Below are 19,874 nucleotides of genomic sequence, written 5' to 3' on the forward strand. Positions count from 1 at the left end.
TTGGGGTTGAAGTTGGGGAGGTGTCCTTGCACAGTGAGCAGCATAGACACATTCTGGAGGGGAAATGTGAAGTTTAGCAAGTGGTGGTGGTGGGGTGATGAAGAATAAGAGGCAGGGGAGTGGCAAGAGATGAAGCTAGTGAGGCCAGCAGGGACTGGCTAGAGAAAACTGATGATAGTCCCAAATGATAAGCTAAGAAACGTAAGGTTTTATTATTCTGGGAATGACAGGGAGACACTAACATGTTTAAGGAGAAGCATGACAGGACCAAACCTGTGTTTCAGAATGATCATTTGAGGATGGGAGGGACTAACGCTCAAGCAGAGTCACCAATTAGCAGACTGTACTATGGTCCAGGCCAGAAGTGGAGGCCAGAACTAGGCAGAGGCGGCAGAGGCAGAGGTGGAGGCCTACTGTGACCTGGAGAAGTGGACGGAGGAAAGAGATTGTCAGGAAATAGGATGAGCAAGCCTTAGTGAGGGGATTGGCAGGCTGGAGCGAGGAGTCCAGAATCTTAGTGCCACTCACTGAGATAAGGCAAACCAAGAGAGGGTGCAGGTTGGGGTCAGTGATGAACTTAGCTCCAGATGTGTTAAGTCTTGAGGTTCCTATGGGACATCTAAACTTATCAGACATTTCCTTTTTGTCTTCTAGGCTTTATATCTTGCTTAAAAAGGCCTTCTCTATCCCGGTGTTATTAGAAAACCATTATATATTTTCTTCTAATACTTTCCGTTTTTATGTTTAACTTTTTAAACTGTGTAGAGTTTATTTTGTACATGGTGAGAAACAGAAGAGCTAACTTTATTTTTCTCACTAGTGGACAGCCACTTGTTCTATCACCATGGATTGACTACCCGCACTTTCCTCGCCCTTTTGATATGATACCTCTGTCATACCAGCACACACAATTCCCGTAAGTGGGTCTATTGGAGTCAGGAAAGAGAATAAATGTGAAATGATCAAAGAGGCAAAGAGGACATCAGGGCAGCAGGGAGACAAGCTGATGACCTTTGAAAATATGAGGCCATGTGGCCTAAAAACGACTCAGACCCAACCCGAGGCCTCCTGGCTGGGAGCTCAACCTGGTAGCACACCTTATCAGTGACCTCCAGGAGCTGGTGGGAGTGTGGCCAGAACCTGTGGAGCAGGGACCAGCAGAGAGGGGGTGGGGAGAACAGTGCAAGGAGTAGGAACCATGGGAAGAATGAGCGAGCAAGAGCCCTGAGTGTGCAGACTTTCTAGAAGCTTGTTTTATCGCCACATCTTTCTGCTTGTCTGGACATCTGGGCAGCAGCATGCTGGAGAGCAAAGGGCCAGTGGGTCAATCTTCGCCTGCCTGACATAGGCTTGCCAGATTAAATATGTCTCCAGCCCCACCTGAGATGCATATATACTAAAAAAATTATTGTTGTTTATCTGAAATTCTGATTTAACCGGTGTCCTATATTTTACTTGCTAAATTGCAACTCTCTGCTGGGGGCCAGCACCCTAAGCTACGGCTGGGTCAGTTCAGGATACAACAGCAAACTGCAGCTCAGAGGGAAGGCAGTGAATTTAGGATTGAACCAGCAGAGGGACCCTGTATGCCCTTACATTCTGGGTTCGAATCCAAATGCCACCACTTAATAACTGTGTGAACCTCTCTAGTTTCAATTTCTTCTTCTCTAAAATGGGAATAAAAATGATAATTACAGCAATTATTCCCCTCAAAGGGTTTTTTAAAAAATGAAATGAGTTTTTGTCAAGTGCTTAAAACAGTGGCTGGGTTAGTTATTATTGTTGTTGTTACTCTAATAATAACCAATAATAATATTGTTATTCCAACAGTAACTCTCTGTTATTTCCTAACCCCTGGTTTCTTGTCCCAGACATGGCCCCCAGTCCTCTGGGCCCCCCGACAGTGCCACCTTGTCCCATGTGACACACCCCTCCAGATAAAGACTCCATCTCTCCACAGACACGGCTCCCACAGCTCCCATTCCCTCCCCCTAGACAGGGCCCTTAGAGCCTCAACTCCAAAGTGACCCCTTCTTCAGTGCCCCCCTCACCCCCCTCCATCCCACCGAGGTGCCTGGAGGTGCCACAGGGCTGATGGTGAAGGATGACGGTGGTTCCACAATAAGGGGAAAAGGCAATTTCATCTTGATTAGCAGGCGATTTCTCTCTCCATAATAAGCGCGCTCCAAATAATTAGCGTGCTTTACGTAATAATGAAATTACAGAAATGCAGTCCACTTATTCAAACAACTCACCATTACCATATTTTTAAATATTAGACTTAATTAGAGTTTATCACTTCAGAGAAGTATGCGGACCGAAGATGTTTTTAAAAAAATCCTCATAAAGTGTTTATTAAGCGCTGGTAAAGCTGGGATAATGATGTGTTTGGAAATTAAGGCAATCAAACACTTACCGCTGCTCCTGGAGGCCGGGCATGGAAATGAGGCCATTACACGCCCATTACCCGCCAGCTCACAGCCACTTGGGGGGTGGGGAGAGGATGCGCCTGGCCGAGAGGGCAGAGTGCCCGGAAATGCATGTGCCAACATATCCCACAACAGCCTGACCAGTAAGCACCGCATCACACCCCTTATGTCACTTACATCACATTTGGCCACCAGGGGCCCGACTCAGACTTGGCCGGGCAAATGACTAGACTGGTCCCCAAAGCCAAAGAAGATGCCCAAGACCAACCCGGATCGGAACTCCCAGGCCTGGCAGGATATGTCAACTCCATTCAAATCCCAGTGCAGAGTGGGGACAGAACCCAGGTTGGTCAGTGAGAGGAGCTGGAGGCTGAGGAAGCTACAGACCCCGAGCAGTGACCACGCCCCACTCTGGGCCCCACAGGAAGGGGCAGCTAGAGTGGTGGGAAGGGGCCAGGAGGAAGCCGGGGAACTGAGTCGGGAGACAAAGATGCAGAGGAGCCAGGGGCCAGGCTGGGAACACACCTGGGGATACAGACCTGGCTCAGGGAAAGGAGGCAAGAAGGGTGGCAGGAGAGGGCTGGGGGCTCCAGGCCCATTTATCCCGGTGAATAACTAATTCCAGAATTTATAGTGCTGGGTTTTTGTTCTGTGGCCATTTATATCTGCACGGGGAGGAAATGAAGAGGCAGCGCGGACGCCACATCTTTCTGTGTTATTGCTTGTCTGCCATTTGCAAATCATTATTAATTGTGGGCCCTGGTGGCGGGCCGGGTGGGGGCCGGGCTGGGTACATCCACATAGCTCTTCATCAAGGACCCCAGCCGCTGCCCCAGAGAGCCAATTACCCCGCCCTGATTGGGATCAGATAAAGAGGGAATTTTTACAAATTAGGGAATAAATAGAATTTCCACACAGGGCGCGGGCAGGACCTGAGAGGCTGTAATGAAAAACCATCCGTCACCATCAGCGGCCTGGGCACGCAGCCCCGGCACTCCCTCCCCTTGTGGGCCCACCCTCGTGCGCAGGGGCCTGGGTATACAGGTCTAAGGATACCCCAACCCCTCCATGGCCCAGAAGCAGGGAGAGTTCCCCAGCGAGGTGCATGCACCCTCTGGGCTGGAGAGGTCTAGGCCCCAGCTCTGAGACGGTCCCTAGTGCTGCCTCGCCCGCCCTGTCTGCCTCGTCCCAGAGTCCTGACAAGGAGGAGACTGAGGCCAGAGCTGGGACTACAGGGCAAAGACCACATCCATGCCCCTCCTGCTATGGCAGCCCTAGGGCAGAGCCCCAGCCCTGTGGCCCACTCACTCGGGGCTCCCATTAGCGCTCCTCCCCTTGGATCATTAAATATGTATATCTTATTACACGCCTTGTTAGAGTATCGAGCTCTATTGACTGATGATAAATCCTGAGCCTCGTCCTGGCCATAAATTTATCTGGAGATGATGAAGACTCAATAATCTAGTCAGGCAGATAATATCATCGGGCCTTAAAAAAGATCATTACATTATATGTCAGAATTAAAAGTGAAATACGCCGTAGTAACAGGGAGGCTGCTCCGGCCATTATAATGGGTGCCCGCCTCCCCCCACTTGTTTCTAGCCAAGGCCCCATCCAGGTAGAGGGGCCAAGAAGCCTCACCCTCCTCCTTGCTCTGGGATGCCAGAGCTAGAAGTGCCAGAGGATAGCCAGATACGCTAAGTGAAGAGGACCTGGCCAGGGACGGAGGTGGCTACTGAGACCAGCTAAGCACATCCACCATACCTGGCAGCCACCTCTGCCCCAACCAAGCCTCCACCTCAACCTGTCCCCCAGGAGTCTCCTGTGGGACTGTCTTCTGGGGGTCCTCACCCCTTTCTTTAACGGTCTGACTAACCAGGGCAGATGCTTTCCAAACGGGGACACTGGGAGATAGAGAGGTTAGGCTGTGTGCCAGCAGCCTGCCTGGAGGATTTCTTGTGAGCATGTGCAGGCCCGGCCACCTCCTTCCTGGACTGCCTGGGACAGCCCCTACGTCCTGTCCTTGGAGAAACTTGCTGCCAGGCTCTTGGCTCTCTGACTTCAGCACGAATGCCTTGTCTGTTGTACCTTATTTCCACCATTTCCACCATCACACCTTCAACCTTTTTAACATCCTCTACTGCTCTTCCTTTGAAATATTAAATTCAAATACTCCTAGTTTCTGATGATAAAACACTTTTTCTTCCATGTCACTTGAACCCATTTACAACTCTGCTTCTCCATATACATCACCCCTCCTGCCTTCACCTTTTTCCCTGTCCACCTTTGACTGCTTACCCAACAGCCCTGCCCCTCCTGCCAAGCTGGAGAGCCCACTCCTCACTCATGTGACCAGGGTGAATGCTCTGTGGTCTGAGCCATTTGTGGTGACCCTATTTCCCTGGCCAGTCACTAGTCTAGGGGCGACCGGGGGTTCTGGCTACTTGCTAAAAGACCTTCATGGAAACTTGCTTCATTGTTAAAAAGAGAAGCCTAAGGGGGAAATAGCCCTTTACATTCTGCTGGATGTTTTCATGTTTGCACACGTCTGAGACTGCAGAGCCATCTCCCAACCTTCCAACTTAGGGGAGTTAGCCTGCCAAGAACACACTGAAGATAAAAGAAAAAGGAAAAAAAAAAAAAAAAGGGAAACCCTGGGTCCTTGCTGACACTGCCGAGATGCTGAATCAACCAGCCTGAGGACCACCTCCCCTCCAGACTTCTGTGAGGTAATAAATCCCCTTACTATTTCAGGTATTCTAAGTTGGGTTTCTTTTTCTGGCAGCCGGAAGCATACTAACGGATACAGAATGTACAGGCAGAAAAGAGAACGCTATAACAAACGGACCCCACAAGGTAAACTTGGCTGAATAGAGGAGGGAGGGCCAAGGTCAATGAGGACACTGATATTTCAGGCATAACTCTTACCATGCTCTCTCTATACATATGACCAAACTGTTTCCTGCTGTACCTCAGGATACAGGCCATGTTACTAAAAAGGCTAAAAGAGTGCAGTTTAGACGGGAGCCCATGTGAAAACAGAGAGGAAAGAAAATACAGCTTCACTAAGAAAGGTTTCTAGTCTGTGGCTTGCAGTCTAGGTGGACTAAAGCCCCACAGCTCCACAAAGTCATCAGAGACTTGGGCTTCTTCCTGCCCTGCTCCTCTCAGCATGTTGTTTCTAATTTCCAAGCTGCCTCATGGTCCAAATGGCTGCTGGAGCTCCAACCATCACATCCACATTTTGGGAAAGAGGAAGAAGGAAAAAGCAAGGATAATGTATTAACCAGCGAGTCACTTCCTTTTAAGTATTCTTCCTGGAGGTCCCACACAATAATTCCTTTTATCTCAGAGACATAACTATATCTAACTGTATGAGAAACTAAAAAAACTAACTTTTTAACTGGGTACACACTGCTGCCCTAATTAAACGGGGGCTCTATTTAGTGAGGAAGAAGGACAATGGATATTGGATATGTATCAATCAATTTCTGTCCTAGCGACATAACTGATCCACCTCATTTTGGAACTTGGATTCCATGGTCCATCATTTCAATCCTTTCTTGCCAATAATCTCAACTCTCTTGCCCCCTTTTCCTTCCATCATCACCCTTGCCTGGGAAAACACAAACTCTGCCTTCTTTAGCCTGCATTTGGGTTGAGTTGTAATTAGAAAAAAATCACAAGCATATAGATTCACTCCACCCATAAAATCATAGCTATCAACCTCAACTGGGTGTATAAAATGGCCCAGCCAATCTGGTCAGTGTGCACACTCTCTCTCCCTTTCTTCCTAGAGACAATTTCAAATTTTCTTTCCCTGCTACAATCTCAAATGCCCTACTCCCAGCATCAGCCCTGACCCCCTCACCCACACACTCATCTCCTTCATAGGAAATACAGAAGCCACTCCTGCATCTATGCAGTTCTCTCATCCTGTTACAAGAGAGCACCTATCCTGATGTCACCTCTAAAGCCCCTCCCTCCACCTCACCTGGTGTCCAACCAACTGCCTTTTCAGGGGCCGGACATTATGAGTAACCCCAATTGTTTCTTCTGCACTGGTTCTTTCACATTAGCATGTTAATACATTAAATCTTCTACATCTTTAAAAACAACCCCCCCTTTAGTCCCCTTTCTTATGTGGCTAGTACCCCATCTCCCTTCCCCTTCATAGCCAAACTTCAGAGTTGTTAACACTCATGGTCTCATTCACTCCTCTTCCACCCTGCAACTTCCCTCACCACTGCTTTGCCAAACTGCTTTCTCTAATGATCCCTATGACTTCACAGGAAGCTTCTCAGGTTTAGATGGATCCGACCCAATGGACTTACACCTTAAAACGTTCTTCTCTTGGCCTCAGGGACACCACCCCTCTCTCGCCAACCCTCCTCCAGCTCCTTTGTACATGCCTTTGCTTCTGAGCACCCCTTAGATGTGGGTGTTGCTCAGAGCTGTCCATGGCCCTCTTCCCTTCTCATTCTCTACTCTCTTCCTGAGCAACCTTATCTACTCCTGAGCTTTTAATTACCATTAATTTCCAATAATTTCTAAACCTATATTCCCACTACTACTCTCCCAGTCCAGGGCACCACCATCTGTCACCTAGGTGGCAGCAGCGCCCCTGCCAATCTCCTCCATGGTGCCCCTCCAAACCACAAATCTGGTAATTTCACTCCCTGTCTTAAACCCTTCAATGATCCGTGAAGGACATTAGTGGAAGTACTGGTGAAATTCAATAAGACCTTTAGTTTAGTTAAGAGTATAGCATTAATGTTAATTTTCTGGTGCTCATAACTGTACTGTGATTATATAAGATGTTAACACTAGGGAAAGCTGGGTAAAATATATAGAAACTTTTCTGCTAATGTAAAATTAGTTCAAAGTAAGAAGTTTAAGAGTTAATAATTAAAACAACAAACCACCACCTCCAACAGTGCCTCACTGCTCACAGGACAGTATCCAAACGCATTTAGAAAGTCCAGGAATCTGTGTGGGTTGCCCTCTGGGTCCCCATCTGCCTCACTCTCAGCTTTTCCTTCTACCTGGAACTTCCCCACTTCTCTGCTGGCACTCCCCCTTGTCCCTCAGGACCTGGGCCTGCTATTGTTTCCTGGGGTGCCTTATCTGGGCCCTCACATTTGTTAGGAATCCCTTCTATGGGTTTCCCCATTGTGATTGTCTCGGTCACGCCCCCCCCCCCCCCAATAGACCACAACCCCCTTGAGGGCACTAGAGTTAGAGGCCCCAGTCTCTATGTATTAAATGGAAGAATGGAAGGATGGCGGAAAAGAAAGAGGGAAAGGTGGGGGGTGACAAGATCACAGGTGAACCTACTCCAGCCCTGACATTTGCCACCTGAAGCCTAGACATGCCTGGGCCCTGAAAATCAATCATCCCGTCCCCAGCTTCTAAAGTGCCCCCGGCTCCAGGCCCTTTCCTACCTCCACTCCTTCCTAGTATCTTGATTTCTCTAAAACCTGCTGTGCCAGGAGGATGGCTGGGACCCGAGCTCTCAGCAGCCTGACCAGCCTGTCCTGCAAACCAAGGCACTGTGGCAGCAGTAATGGAGCTGGGCTCCTGGTCCTAGCCAGTGATGCCCTGGAGACGGGGCTGGCTATGCCTGGGGACTAAGAGCGGGGCTGCCCTCCCTAAGCCCAGCCTCACCTGGTAAATATTTCATCCTCAAGCTGCTCAGCTAATCCCTATTAATTTCAATACCGCCGCCTTGCCTGGCTCAGCTCCCAATGCATTATTTATCCCCTTTGTTTGTTTGTCGCTAACAGGTGGGCCCCAGCGGAGCTGCTGACTGGGGACAAGCCTACTCCATCACAGTGTGGCTGTGAATTAATCATGAGGACTAATGGGAACCACCTCAGCTCCAGGCACTTCTCAATCCGCCTCCCCTTGCCCTGGCACACAGGGGTGGGCCAGGGCCATTTCAACTCAATTTAACTCAATTCAAAACAATACATTTTATTTATTATCTGCCTACATGAGTCAGATGCCATGTCATGCTTTGGGGAGACAAGCTGAACAAAACAGATGTAAGTTCCTGCCCTCAGGGAACTTACAATCTACTGGGGGAGAGAGGCATTAAACAACTCATTACTTAATTATGACTGTGACAGAGTGTATAAAAGGAGTGCAGGGTGCTAGGGAGTACGCTGGGGGACAGGGAAGACTTGCCTGGGGAAACAAAATCTGAGATGTGCTCGAAGGATGAGTGGGTATTAATTAGGCCAAGGGATGGGAATGGGGGGCCCAAGGGAAAAATGAATGTGGGAAGCCCTAAGGTGAGAGATGGCATGGCAGGTTCCAGGAAGTGAGGGCGGGCATTGTGCTGGATGGAGTACAGGGAAATGGGAGAGGCTTGAAAAGGGGCAGAGGCCTGCCCCTATACCAACAAGGCCCAGTTGGGAGACACTCTTCTCCCTAAACCAGCATTTGTCCTGGTGGATTACCCTGAACACCTGATACAAACACACTCACACTGCCTCTGCTGAGTTGAGCAACATCTGATTTCTTGACTTTGTGCTCCCAAGAGATGGTCAAGACCATGAACCCCCAAATGCAGATAGGAAACTCTGGGGAGCACTTGGCCTGGGGGCTTGTGAGGGGCCTGTGTGGGCCTTGCAGCACTCTGAGGCTTAGGTGCGCTATGGCGGAACAGCACAGGATGCGCCCGTGGCCCCCGAGGGGAGACCAGGCACAGGGTGGGGAACACTGACCCACCGCAGCCACACATGCTCAGACCACCTCCCAGGAAGGGACTTCCCTCGCCTCTGAAAACCCAGTACTGGACTGGGCACCCAGAAGACCTCAGCAAACATACATCTTCTGAATGAATGACTGAACAAAAGCGAATGCCCAGCAGAGAGCTTTTCCCCAGACATGCCCCTCAAAACTCTCCCAGAGATTTAAGCAGACAACTGAGTTAACCTGTACTCAGGTTTATACAGCACTTTCAAATCCTCAGAGGAAGCCTGGAGAGGCAGGAGCCATCACGAACCCCACTTTAAAGGGAAGAACCAGAGGCCCAAGAAGGTGAATGACATACTCAGGACCCCCACCTGGAAGGGATGAGCCTTAACTAGCAGGAGGCCAGGCTGGCTCCAGAATATCCACAGATTCACCCGCTCTGTGGGCATTTCCCTAGGAATCTCTCTCGGTGACTCCAGGGACCTCAGCTCCCAAGAACAATCCTAAAAAGCACCTGGCTTAAGAATCAAGGGCAGGCGCCTCATTGTGCACATAGTCGGGATTTGTAATTCTATTCAAAGTGGCCGCTTTGAAAATCCATATGTCTTCAGGCTCCCCGTACATCATGGTGTCAGGTCCTGGAGCGGAGGCATCCATCGGAGGCTCCCAACACCACGGTCTGTGTGCCCGCACGCCTGATCCCACCCATGCCTGTCCCTGGCTCCTAGCTGCTCTGGCACACTCCCACCCTGTGCCAAGGCTCACGCTAGCTGCCTGCTTGGCCCAGCCTTACCCTTGCCCCCCACACTAGTCTGGCTGCTGGGCCCCAGCCCTGCCCCATTTGCCTCCTCTGCCCTATCCAGACTGCCTGCTCTCTTGGAACTAGGAAGCCAGCACAGAGGCAGCCTCGATAACTCGCTAACGTGCTGCCCATGCTGTTCTTAAAAATTTATGACTGTGCAACATGAAAAATCCGGCTGAGGAGCCGTCATTAGCGGCGCTACCTTCCTCCCCCACCAGCGCCACCCTCGTAAATTGAGATTTATGGCTGCGGCAGGCGGGTGGGGTGTGTGCAGGCAGTGAGGATGCTGTGGGGGAGACAGGGAGAGACCGATGAGGCGGCGGTGGGGCCAGGGGCTCCCCCCTGCGGCAGCTCCCGTTTATCACAGTCTGCTGTGATACTCCTGAGAGAAGGCCTGGCCTCTCGGTGTCTGCACAGCCCATGCCAGATTCCATTAGCACTGGGAGTGGATGGGGAGGGGCCTATCTGGTGCCAATCACTGGCTTCTTTAGGTATAGGACCAGATCCTGAGGCCCAGGTGCTAAGCAAAGGCCTCTTAGCAGGGTGATTTGGGAGGGGGAAGGTTGGACCTGGGGAGAAAGTATCCTTCTTGTTGGGGTCACAGGCCTGGGCCCCCAGAGTCAGCTTCTCTAACCAGAAGCATCTAGGTTGGGCTGTGATTGCGGTATCCCAACCACAGAACTGAAGGGGAGGCAGGGAGGGTGGAATAAGGATGCCAGGAACCTTCCCTTCCTTCTCCTTTCTCTGGCAAGAAGGGCCAGTGGAGAGGCTAGTAAAGGCGAGTGCAGGTGCTGGACCGAGTCTCAGCCGTCTCCCTTCAGAGGCCAGGCTGGGGCTGAAAGAAGAGGTGATCCCACAAGCCCGCCCTCCCCCTCAGCAAGCCCTCCCGGTTACCTCCCCTCCTCTCCTCCCCTGCTCACTTAGCCCTGTCAGCCAGGCCATTATGAAATTGGGGTTTCATTTACAGACTAATTAAACATTACAGCTTGTTCACAATTACAACGCGGGGATGAGGGAGTAACTAATTACGGAAGAAATGAGCTAACATTTATCTCTGCTCCCACCCTCCCTCTCCCCACTGCCCCCTCCCCCCCCAATCTGGCTTCCTCCCACTCTCTGGTCAGTACCAGCTCAAAAGGCTTATTTCCTAGGATGGGGACTGGAAGGACCCCGTCCGCACCCACCCGGGACACAAGATCTTATTGCAGTTCCCAGCTACTCTGGGGGAGGGGCTTAGCTCCCAGGGCCCTGCCTAGGGACAGTCATGGCTCTTGCACAAGCCAGTGTATGACTAGAGTAGGACCCTGTTTCGATATGTGCTTATAACATCGGGGCTGGGGCTGGGGGTGGGGGGACACTGCCTGCCCTTCGGTGCATGAGTGTGACAGTACTGTGGGGCTCTATGGATCTTTACCTTGTGGGGAGAGGTTTTGGTGTGGCTGCTACAGACAACTGTGTGTGTGATGGCGTATGAGCATGAATGAACCATGCCCTCACCCCCCCAACCCCAGAACAGAACAGAAAAGAACTAGGTGGCTGCAGGAGGGGGTGCTCAAAGCAGGCCTGAGATGTGGCCCTGATGGCCCCAGGCCCGAATCTCCCCTGGGAGGCCCCATTCACTAGCATCTCTGAAGCAAGAGCGGCAGAAGGGTACCCTGCCCTGAGTCTCACCTTGTCCCTGCCCTCAGGCTGGCCTTGGCTGCTGGCCAGATGCCCCCTGGGGTCCAAGGAACCTTGGGGTTCTGGGGGCCCCCTGTGGGCAGGAGTCCTGGGTCTGGCTGGCCTGCCACAGAGTTTAATAATAGTAACAGGGAGAGTAAGCGTTTCCATCCTTCCTGCCTTTGGGCAGAAGAAGAAAGGAAAGAGGAGGGAGAGGAGGGAGTGGAGGGAGCGGGCTGAAGGGAGGCTTTGAGGCCTCAGAACTCACATCAAACAGCCGGATCTGGGCCTAATTGTCTGACCCCTGCCCCTGCCTTCAATCAGCTCTGAGGCTCCCCGCCCGCCCCTCGCCTAACTAGCAGCCATGTTCTCCTCATTAGAACAAGCTCCCCTTGCACACGTGTCCCCGGACATGTTCCCAACACTCCCCGCTCCCACCCTGCCTGGTGGGTGGGTACAGCTGGAACCCAGTTTTGGAGGGTCCTCTGGGACAGCTACACCTCAGCCACCACAGCTGCTGGCCTGAGCTGCTCAGCCCCTCCCTGAACTGCAGGAGCCTGGATGCCGCGTGCTGTGACATCCCTAGGCAGGCTCAGCTGCGGGAACATTCTGTCCTCTGTGTGTCCTTCTTGCTACAGCCCAATTGTCTCAGACACACAGCTCCTGAGGGCGGGGGTGTTTGAATTCTGTTCCCTTCTGTCTGGCTCAGCCTGGCAGGGGATCTGGTCTGGGTCAGGGTTTGTGTTCAGAGGCTACAAGCTGAAGGAACTTGTCTGCCTACTGTACATGGATGGTTCTTTTAAATGGATCCAGGCGTGGCGATGCGTGTGTGCTTGGGGTTGGCGGCATGACAGTGAGGAAGTACAGCTTGCCGATTAAGAGCTCTGACCCTAGAGAGGTGTGTGTTTAAATTCTGGCTCTCCACATCCTTGCTCTGTAGCCTTGGATGAATGACAACCTCCTGAGCCTCAGTTTCCTACCTGGTGATATCTCCTGTCTCACAGGGTTTGGGAATTCAATGAGATAAAGTCCTCTTGACTACATCTGACAATGTCGTAGAAGGCTACTGGTACAGATGGGGATTCAGGCCAAACCACACATTCCCCTCTCCATCGGCCCCAGGCCCACCCTTCCCCGCTGGGCTCTGGGCCCTGGTCAGTAGTGTTAAGGACTGGAAGACCTGTGAGAAGGGTCCAGAGTGCCCTAGAAGATGAAGAACAGCTCCCAGGGGCACAGCTAATACCAGGGCAGAAGAACCTAAGCTGGAACCTAAACTCAGAGGCAAGGATGCCACACGGCAGCAACAGGTAGGTGGGGCAGTGCCCAGCTTAGGGATTGTCAGGGGGCATTGGGTTGGATGAGGTAGGTCAGCAGGACTGGTCCTGGAGGTATGGATCGTCCCAGGCATACTGTGGGCAAGGGAGGAGGGCTGCTATGAACACCACTGGAGCACAGCTGTCTGGGCTGCTCTAGGAATCCATTCACAGGGTACCAGGCCTTTACAAGATTGGGGGAGGGGCCCTGACATTGTCTCTCACCTTAAACCAGTGGTAATGACTTGCAAATATTGATGAAAACGCAAACTAGAGAGATTGTGTTTTTCGGGGAGTGAAGGTGGGGAGAGGGGATAAGGAGGAAAATAAACTGAAATGAAGTCCAGTTATCTCCCATCTGTGGCTGCTCCTAATCCCCCAGCCCAAAGGAATCCAATGCAGCCCCTTATCTGCCCTGTCAATCACTCCATCACCACCCAGTGCTTGGTGGGCACCGCACGCCCTCACATACACTCAAGCACATGCTCACACATGCACACACACGTACACACTCACTCCACCGACTCTTGCTCCAATACTCCCGCCCACCCCCAGCCCATTACTCCTCAGAGTAGGAGCAGCAAGCACGCGGGTCCTGCCAGATGGATGCAATTTGCATAATATCAGCAGCGGAGGCAGCAAGATCACCAGGGGTCAGGGCGCTGACATCCCCGCACAGTCTATCTGCAAGTGCTAATTTGGCCGGCATTGATCTGTCTTTCTGATTTCTTTGTCATTTACGTCTGCGATGGTTTGACAGGAGATACAGAGAGAGACAAGGGGAGGCCTGGCTGGGGCCCGGGGCTAGGAAGGTAGGGAAACAAAGATTGTACTTCCCAGTGCAGCACACACACAGAACACATACGTACAAATACCAGAACTTTCCTCCATCCATCCGTCAGTCCACTCATCCATACGTCTATCCATTTTCCATCTGTGGTTGCTACTGAAGACCAGAGCATTGTGTCTGGCAAGGACCAAGTCTTCAGATGTCCCTGGGGCTCCAAGGGTGCCAGCTTGGGGAGGAAGGCGCACACCCCTCTCCCTGAGCACTATCCAAGCCGGCCAGGGGAGCCTCTGTGCCTGGAGAGTCCTCTCTTCTCATGGCTATCCATCCTCCTCACTTTCTCTGGGAGACACCACAGAGAACAGACAGGAGTGGGGGTAGTGCTGGGGAAGCATGCACTCCAGTGTCTCTGGGCCCTCCCCATGAGGCAGCTGTCTGAAGCAGGGGGAGGTCCCCTCTAGGACAGCCAGGGAGAGGGCTATCAGGTCTGCTGGGGCCTCACATCAATACTTCACCACCATCGCATCATCTGAAAACCAGACACGCGGCTCTTGCTAATTCTGAGGTCCTACTTGAGCCAGAAAGTCCTATATTAGATCATATTTAAATGCCACATTCTGTTGAACCCTGGGCCAGACTCCCCAAATTCTTCCTTGTGTTGGGAGGAAGGTTCATCATAGGGATGGAGGCCCTGCCAGGATGGGAGATGTCACGGGGAGAGGGGAGGGGCAGAGATCACAAAACTGGGAAGAAAGAGCCCACTGCAGAGAAGTGGGCATGGTCAAGGGAGGCAGAGGGCTTGAGCCATCCAGAAGTGAAAGCCGCCTCCCGCTGGCCACAGAGGCTGCCTGGGCCCCACCTCCTTTCCCTTGCCTATGCTAGCAGAGGCAGGGTGATCAGAAGGAACTCCCTGCTGGGCAAGAGGGGGGCTGGTGTTTGCTGTGTGCTAATCCTAGGCCTGAGGTCTTCAGAGGGACCCGGAGAACTTCAAGGAGGGGAAGGCAAAGCTGTACTGTAGCCGAGCTCATTAGCCAGCACCCCCACACCTCCACTAGGAGGAGGGCGGGCGGCCGGGGAGCTGGTGGCAGAAGCAGCAGAGAAAAGGCTGTCACTGTCCTTTCTTCCTTTTGGTACAAGAGTCTCCCTGAGCCGGCGGTTCTCCTGTAGTGACACCTCTCACGGGCGCTAATGAGATCCATGTCACAGAGCTAATGCGCTCTGACTAGGCTCTTGATAGACACCCCACTCCTTCAGGGGAGACCACAGGACAGTACTGCCCTCTGGGGCCAGACCCCCATCCTGCCACTTGCCAGCCCAGCTCTCGTGCCAAACTGTGCTGGGCAACAAACTCCTGAGAGGATCCACTTGTTGTCTGGCCATCCTGCCTTACCGGAGCCTCAGAGGGACCCTCCTCAGTCCCTGAGCGGAGGAGTTAAGCAACCAGGGCAGGACCACCAGCTGGACATCAGGGAAGGTTCCAGTTATTCTTCCAGACAGCTGAAACCAGCAATCTATGGGGCCTCCACGTCCCAACAGCCGGTGAGATTTTACTAACACTTCCTTTGCAGACTTCCAAAAAGAAAGAAGCAAAGGAGGCCTGGGTCTTGCCCTTAGAAAGGTCAAGTATGTGGGGACTGATCATTAGCAAACAAATTATAATCAGGGACTAAAGGTGTATTCTGTACACCCACACTGGGAGGGCCAGGCAGGATTCCCAGAGGAGGTGGCCCCTGGAAGATGGACAGGTTTTCCTGAGCCAAGAGGTAGAGAGCAAACCGAACTCACAAGAGTAAGAACTGTCGGGGTCAGAAAGAGGTCAGAAGTGGTCGTGGGGCATTGGCTCTGAGCACGGCTCTAGCAGAAGCGAAGGGGTGGCAATGCTTCCTTTCCTTTCTTCCTCCGTTGTTGCTATTGAAGCTTTGTCAAGGCCTGTAAGTTTCGCTGATACTGAAGGAAATGAGGGAAGTGAGCTTATTTTCTTCCTTATTGTCTCTGTTGGTAGCACAAAGCCTGACACCAAAAGGTACTCCTAGTTCAGCACAGTGGTAAGAACATTTATACGGTCCTGGGTTTGAATCCTGACTCCTCAATCATCTGGCTGAGTGACCTCAGACAAGTAACTTAACTAGTTAAGCCTCAGTTTCCTACCTTATACAATGGGAATGATGATGTCTGCCTTCATAATACTGGTGTGAAAATAAAATTTGTTAACATAAATGCCCCCAAATAATGTGCGTGTCTTGCTGACCCGGGCTGAAAGGAAAGAAGCACAGCATTCAGCAGTCCCTGGTGGAGGCTGCCTGCCGAGAATCTTTGGTTCAAGCCAGGGAAGCTGACAGAGCCCACGAAACAGCCAGTTCTACACACATGCAGTCCCTCCTCATCCACAAGCCGCTCCAGCAGCACCCTGCTCACCAGGCCAATCCCCTCCCCCAGGAGGCGTCCTCCCGACTGCGAGGCCATGCTGACAGCCCACAGCCCATCCTCCCAGAGCTTCAATGCTTCCACCGCTGGGTCCCCTCTCCCTCAGTCCCCAGGGCCAAGCCGATACCCCCTCCTGGACTGTGCCTGTGGGCTCTGTGGGGGCTGGGCACTGTGTCTGTCATCTTTACCAATACATTTCTAGCACTTATCACATAGTAGGAGCAAAGTAAATGTTCACTGACCTGGTCCTGACTCCATTCCCACAGCCACTGCGGGCTCTGAATTAATCTTCACCTCCATGTACCTTACTGCACCTCCCCTTCTGCAGTTTCTCCTCACTAGTCCTCCCTGCTCATACTCTCAGGCTGCTCTGACCAGGTCACTCCTCTGCCTGGACATTCCCACACTCCCTCTCAAACAACCCAGCCACCCATATCCATCCTACCAGCCATCTCCCCTTCTGTAGCTGGGTCTCCCTGCCCCTCCCATCAGCCCACCCCTCCCGTATGCCTGCTCCCTTGCTCTCTCAGCACCTCCACCATCCACTGCTTGGCAGGAGTCCCCACAATGTAGGCCCCACAGCCTCCTCCTGCCACATGTACCTTAGAAAGAGGCTCAGGATCATCGGTGGGCTTAGGGTCATTGGTAATTTGGGAGAACCAAGCAGATCCTGGAGATGGCTAAGCTGTGGGATCTGCAGAACCCTTGCCCAGCATAACCAATGCTGCCTCACCCCCACCCCCAATATATATACCACTCCCCACTCCAGGCTGGCAGCTCCTCACAGAGTTAATTAGCACCATGTCACCGAGGACCAGCCTGAGTGGCCAGTGACAGGAGCTGACCCCTGACCCCAGGGCTGGGAAATAGTCCACATCAAACTCTTACAGCACGACCCTTTTAGCACGCACAGTAACTCGGGGCACCGCCAGCTGAAGCTCATTAAAGCTGTCTCTTTGGCGCGAGGGCCATTAACCTCACTGCTCAAAACCCATGCCTCCCCTCCCCGCCTCTCCCAGCCCAATTAATGCCCTGCATCTTCCCTCCCTTCCAAGAACCCTTACCCACACCCCAGAGCCAGTCAGGAGCTGGCAGGGCAGCCCCCTTCATTCAAAAATACAAACACCAAATGCCAGGAATCCCCAGTGTCCTTGAGTACCCACTGTGTGCCAGGCACTGCATAAGCCCTTCACACAGCTGACTTCCCTGAACCTTCCCAACAGCCATGAGAGGCAGTAACACTCTCCCTTGTCTAAGGTCACAGGGCTCTGGACGGGAGAACCAGAACAACTGGCTCCAAAGCTCTACTCTGTTGTCACTCACAGCCTTGGGCTGTCCCCTGGGGCCCACCCCGATGGAAAAACCTTCTCCTATAAAGAGGAAAGGAACACTTCAGGGGTCCTAACCCAGAATCGACACGAGTGAAGAGAAAAGAAGGGAACCGCTGAGTCCCAGGAGGCAGCAAACAGTGGAAACAAGGAAGCCCTTTCTCTCAAAAACACACCCTGGATAGATACATAGAAGGAGGGCACCCAGCTCCCTGTGCAGGGTGAGTTAACTCAGTCCCGCTGGTCCCTCCCACTGGCCAGACTCAATTACAGGCAGTCCCTCCTCCCCTGGGCCAATGCAAGTCCTCTCACTGGTCCTTGTTCTCTGGTCTCTATCTTTCCCATCACTCTTTCATTGACTCATCTACTCACTTCTTCACTCACCACCTGATTGGATTTATTGAGCACCTATTAAGAACTAGTTTGTGCAGCACAGAGTGCCTCAGTGAGTCTGAACCAGAGCTCTGATCACGCGGTTTTCTCACAAACCTCCTGTCTCATCAAAACCTCACGAGAAACCCACTCCCTTTAACCTGTCATCCCAGGCCCACTTACGTCCCCACCGATTTTCTAGCTATTCCCTAACCCAAAGGTCCCACTGCAGTCACTGGAAACTATTTGTAGATGCCTGGACCTGCCATCGCAGTATGCCAGGCTTCCTCGTGCCCTCAGGCTTTGTACACATACTTCCCCCTAAGAAGAAAATCTTTTCCCCATTTTTCTGCCTAGCAAACTCCTATTCATCCTTCCAGGATCTGCTGACTCAAGTGTCCTCTTCTCTAGGAAGCTTTCTGCTCACCTCCCAGGCATACCACCTTGCTAAGTTTGGGGTCTCCACTAGATTGCATAGAACAGCAGTTGGGAGGGAACAGCAATTGCTTGGGGTACCCCCCAAATCCTTAGACCCATTGACCACTCCTTCCCCTTCTCCCCACAACAAGAATGATACACGGCATCCTAGAAGTCAGTGAGATGTAAATGAAGGAGTAGAAGCCATTTGGCAACTGAGAAAACCTTGTTTGGGGGAGCACAGGTGTTTCTAACACAGCCCTCCGTGGCTTGGTGGCAAATGCCCAGTTCAGTCTCTGTCTCCTCCAGGATGTGAGCTCCCTAAGGACAGGAACTTCTACTCAGAATGCCCAGCACCCACCAGGCACCAATGATGTCTGTGGAAAGGATGAGGGGCTCGTCTGTAGCAAGTGACTGGGTCCTTTGGTGTATCTTGCCAGTCCCTCCTTCAGCCCCTGATACCTCCCCAAAGGTACATAGGTTATGATAATGTCATAGTGCCACCCAAGAATACCTCTGCTCCTCCCCACTTGGAACAAAGCCTTGCCTGCTAAAAACCATTTGCATGCACATGTATGCACATGCACACAAAATAATTCACATAGAAATGAACAGACATACTTTCTAACAAGCTGACGATTGGTCCCATATACAGACACACGCCCTCAGGAAAATATAGAGATATATTGTTACACACATGCATCCCTCAAATATAGATATACATGGACACACATATACTCTTAGACACATGGAGACATGCAGCTGAAGTTGCCAAATGCGCGCGTGCGCACACACACACACACACACACACACACACACACACAGAGTCACTCACAGACAGACATGTATCCATACTGAGAGATCAGAAGCTAGCAGAGCCTCCAATGCCTAGAACCACGGCCATTTCAGCTGCCTTCCAAGCAGTAATCCCCCTGAGGGTGCACCCCCACCTGGTACCCCAAGTGGCCCCTCCCAACCCAGTCACCGCTCAATGGAGGCTGCTGCTCCTGCGGGGGAGTCAATACCCTGTGGACGGAGCCATCGGTCAGAAGGACCCCGACTAATTAAAAGCTGGTGAGGTTTAAATAATTCATCTCCTTAACTCCCATTGATCGCCCAGTTTAGTGGCCACAGACTTGAAACAATATTAAACAGCCTCCTCCAGCTCCACGGGGGGTGGGTGAGCTGACATGTGCCCACCCCTCTGAGGACATCTCCCACCAGAGATTCAGCCAGAGGCAGGGGTACCTTGATTTGAATCCAAGGCCACCTGTGACCCACCCAAAGCCCAGACCCCAGTCTCCTCCTAAATATTGTTTTGAGAGACCCTTTCCAATGGTCTGGTTTCATTCTCCCTTCATACCCCCTTTCCCCGCTCTCCCCAGCTACAGAGAGCACCTTGTTAGAGCTCAAAAAAAGCCACAGAACCCCTCTGTGTGCCAGGGGACTGGGGCATATGGACAGGAGACTGACCGGGCTGCCAGGGGGACATGTGGAAGGACTGACCAATGCCGCTGTGGGGCCGGCCTATGTGCTGCAGGCTGAGGCCCTTGTTCATGTCTAGAAGTCCGTTCTTGGGCCAGCAGCCCATGGCGAAGCTGTAAGCCTGGAAGACAGGAGGCAAGAATGGTTAACAGAGGC

The 19,874-nt window shown here is 52.1% G+C and overlaps 1 protein-coding gene across 12 annotated transcripts in view; it reads right to left on the bottom strand.

The window, feature by feature from the left end:
* The window catches only part of ERI3 (ERI1 exoribonuclease family member 3), a 133,025-nt gene that overhangs the window by 4,855 nt on the left and 108,296 nt on the right, over window positions 1-19,874 (bottom strand). For 8 of the 12 annotated variants that reach the window (XM_079777494.1, XM_079777493.1, XM_079777490.1 and 5 more), the window contains one exon: window positions 19,707-19,839. In XM_079777494.1, the coding sequence (XP_079633620.1) occupies window positions 19,707-19,839 (133 nt within the window). The remainder of the gene's footprint in view (window positions 1-19,706; window positions 19,840-19,874) is intronic. The other 4 variants (XM_079777496.1, XM_079777495.1, XM_079777499.1 and 1 more) reach the window with 1 other exon arrangement.

Source organism: Cnephaeus nilssonii (genome assembly GCF_951640355.1).
Source record: "Cnephaeus nilssonii genome assembly, chromosome: 7".
NCBI classification, from domain to species: domain Eukaryota; kingdom Metazoa; phylum Chordata; class Mammalia; order Chiroptera; family Vespertilionidae; genus Cnephaeus; species Cnephaeus nilssonii.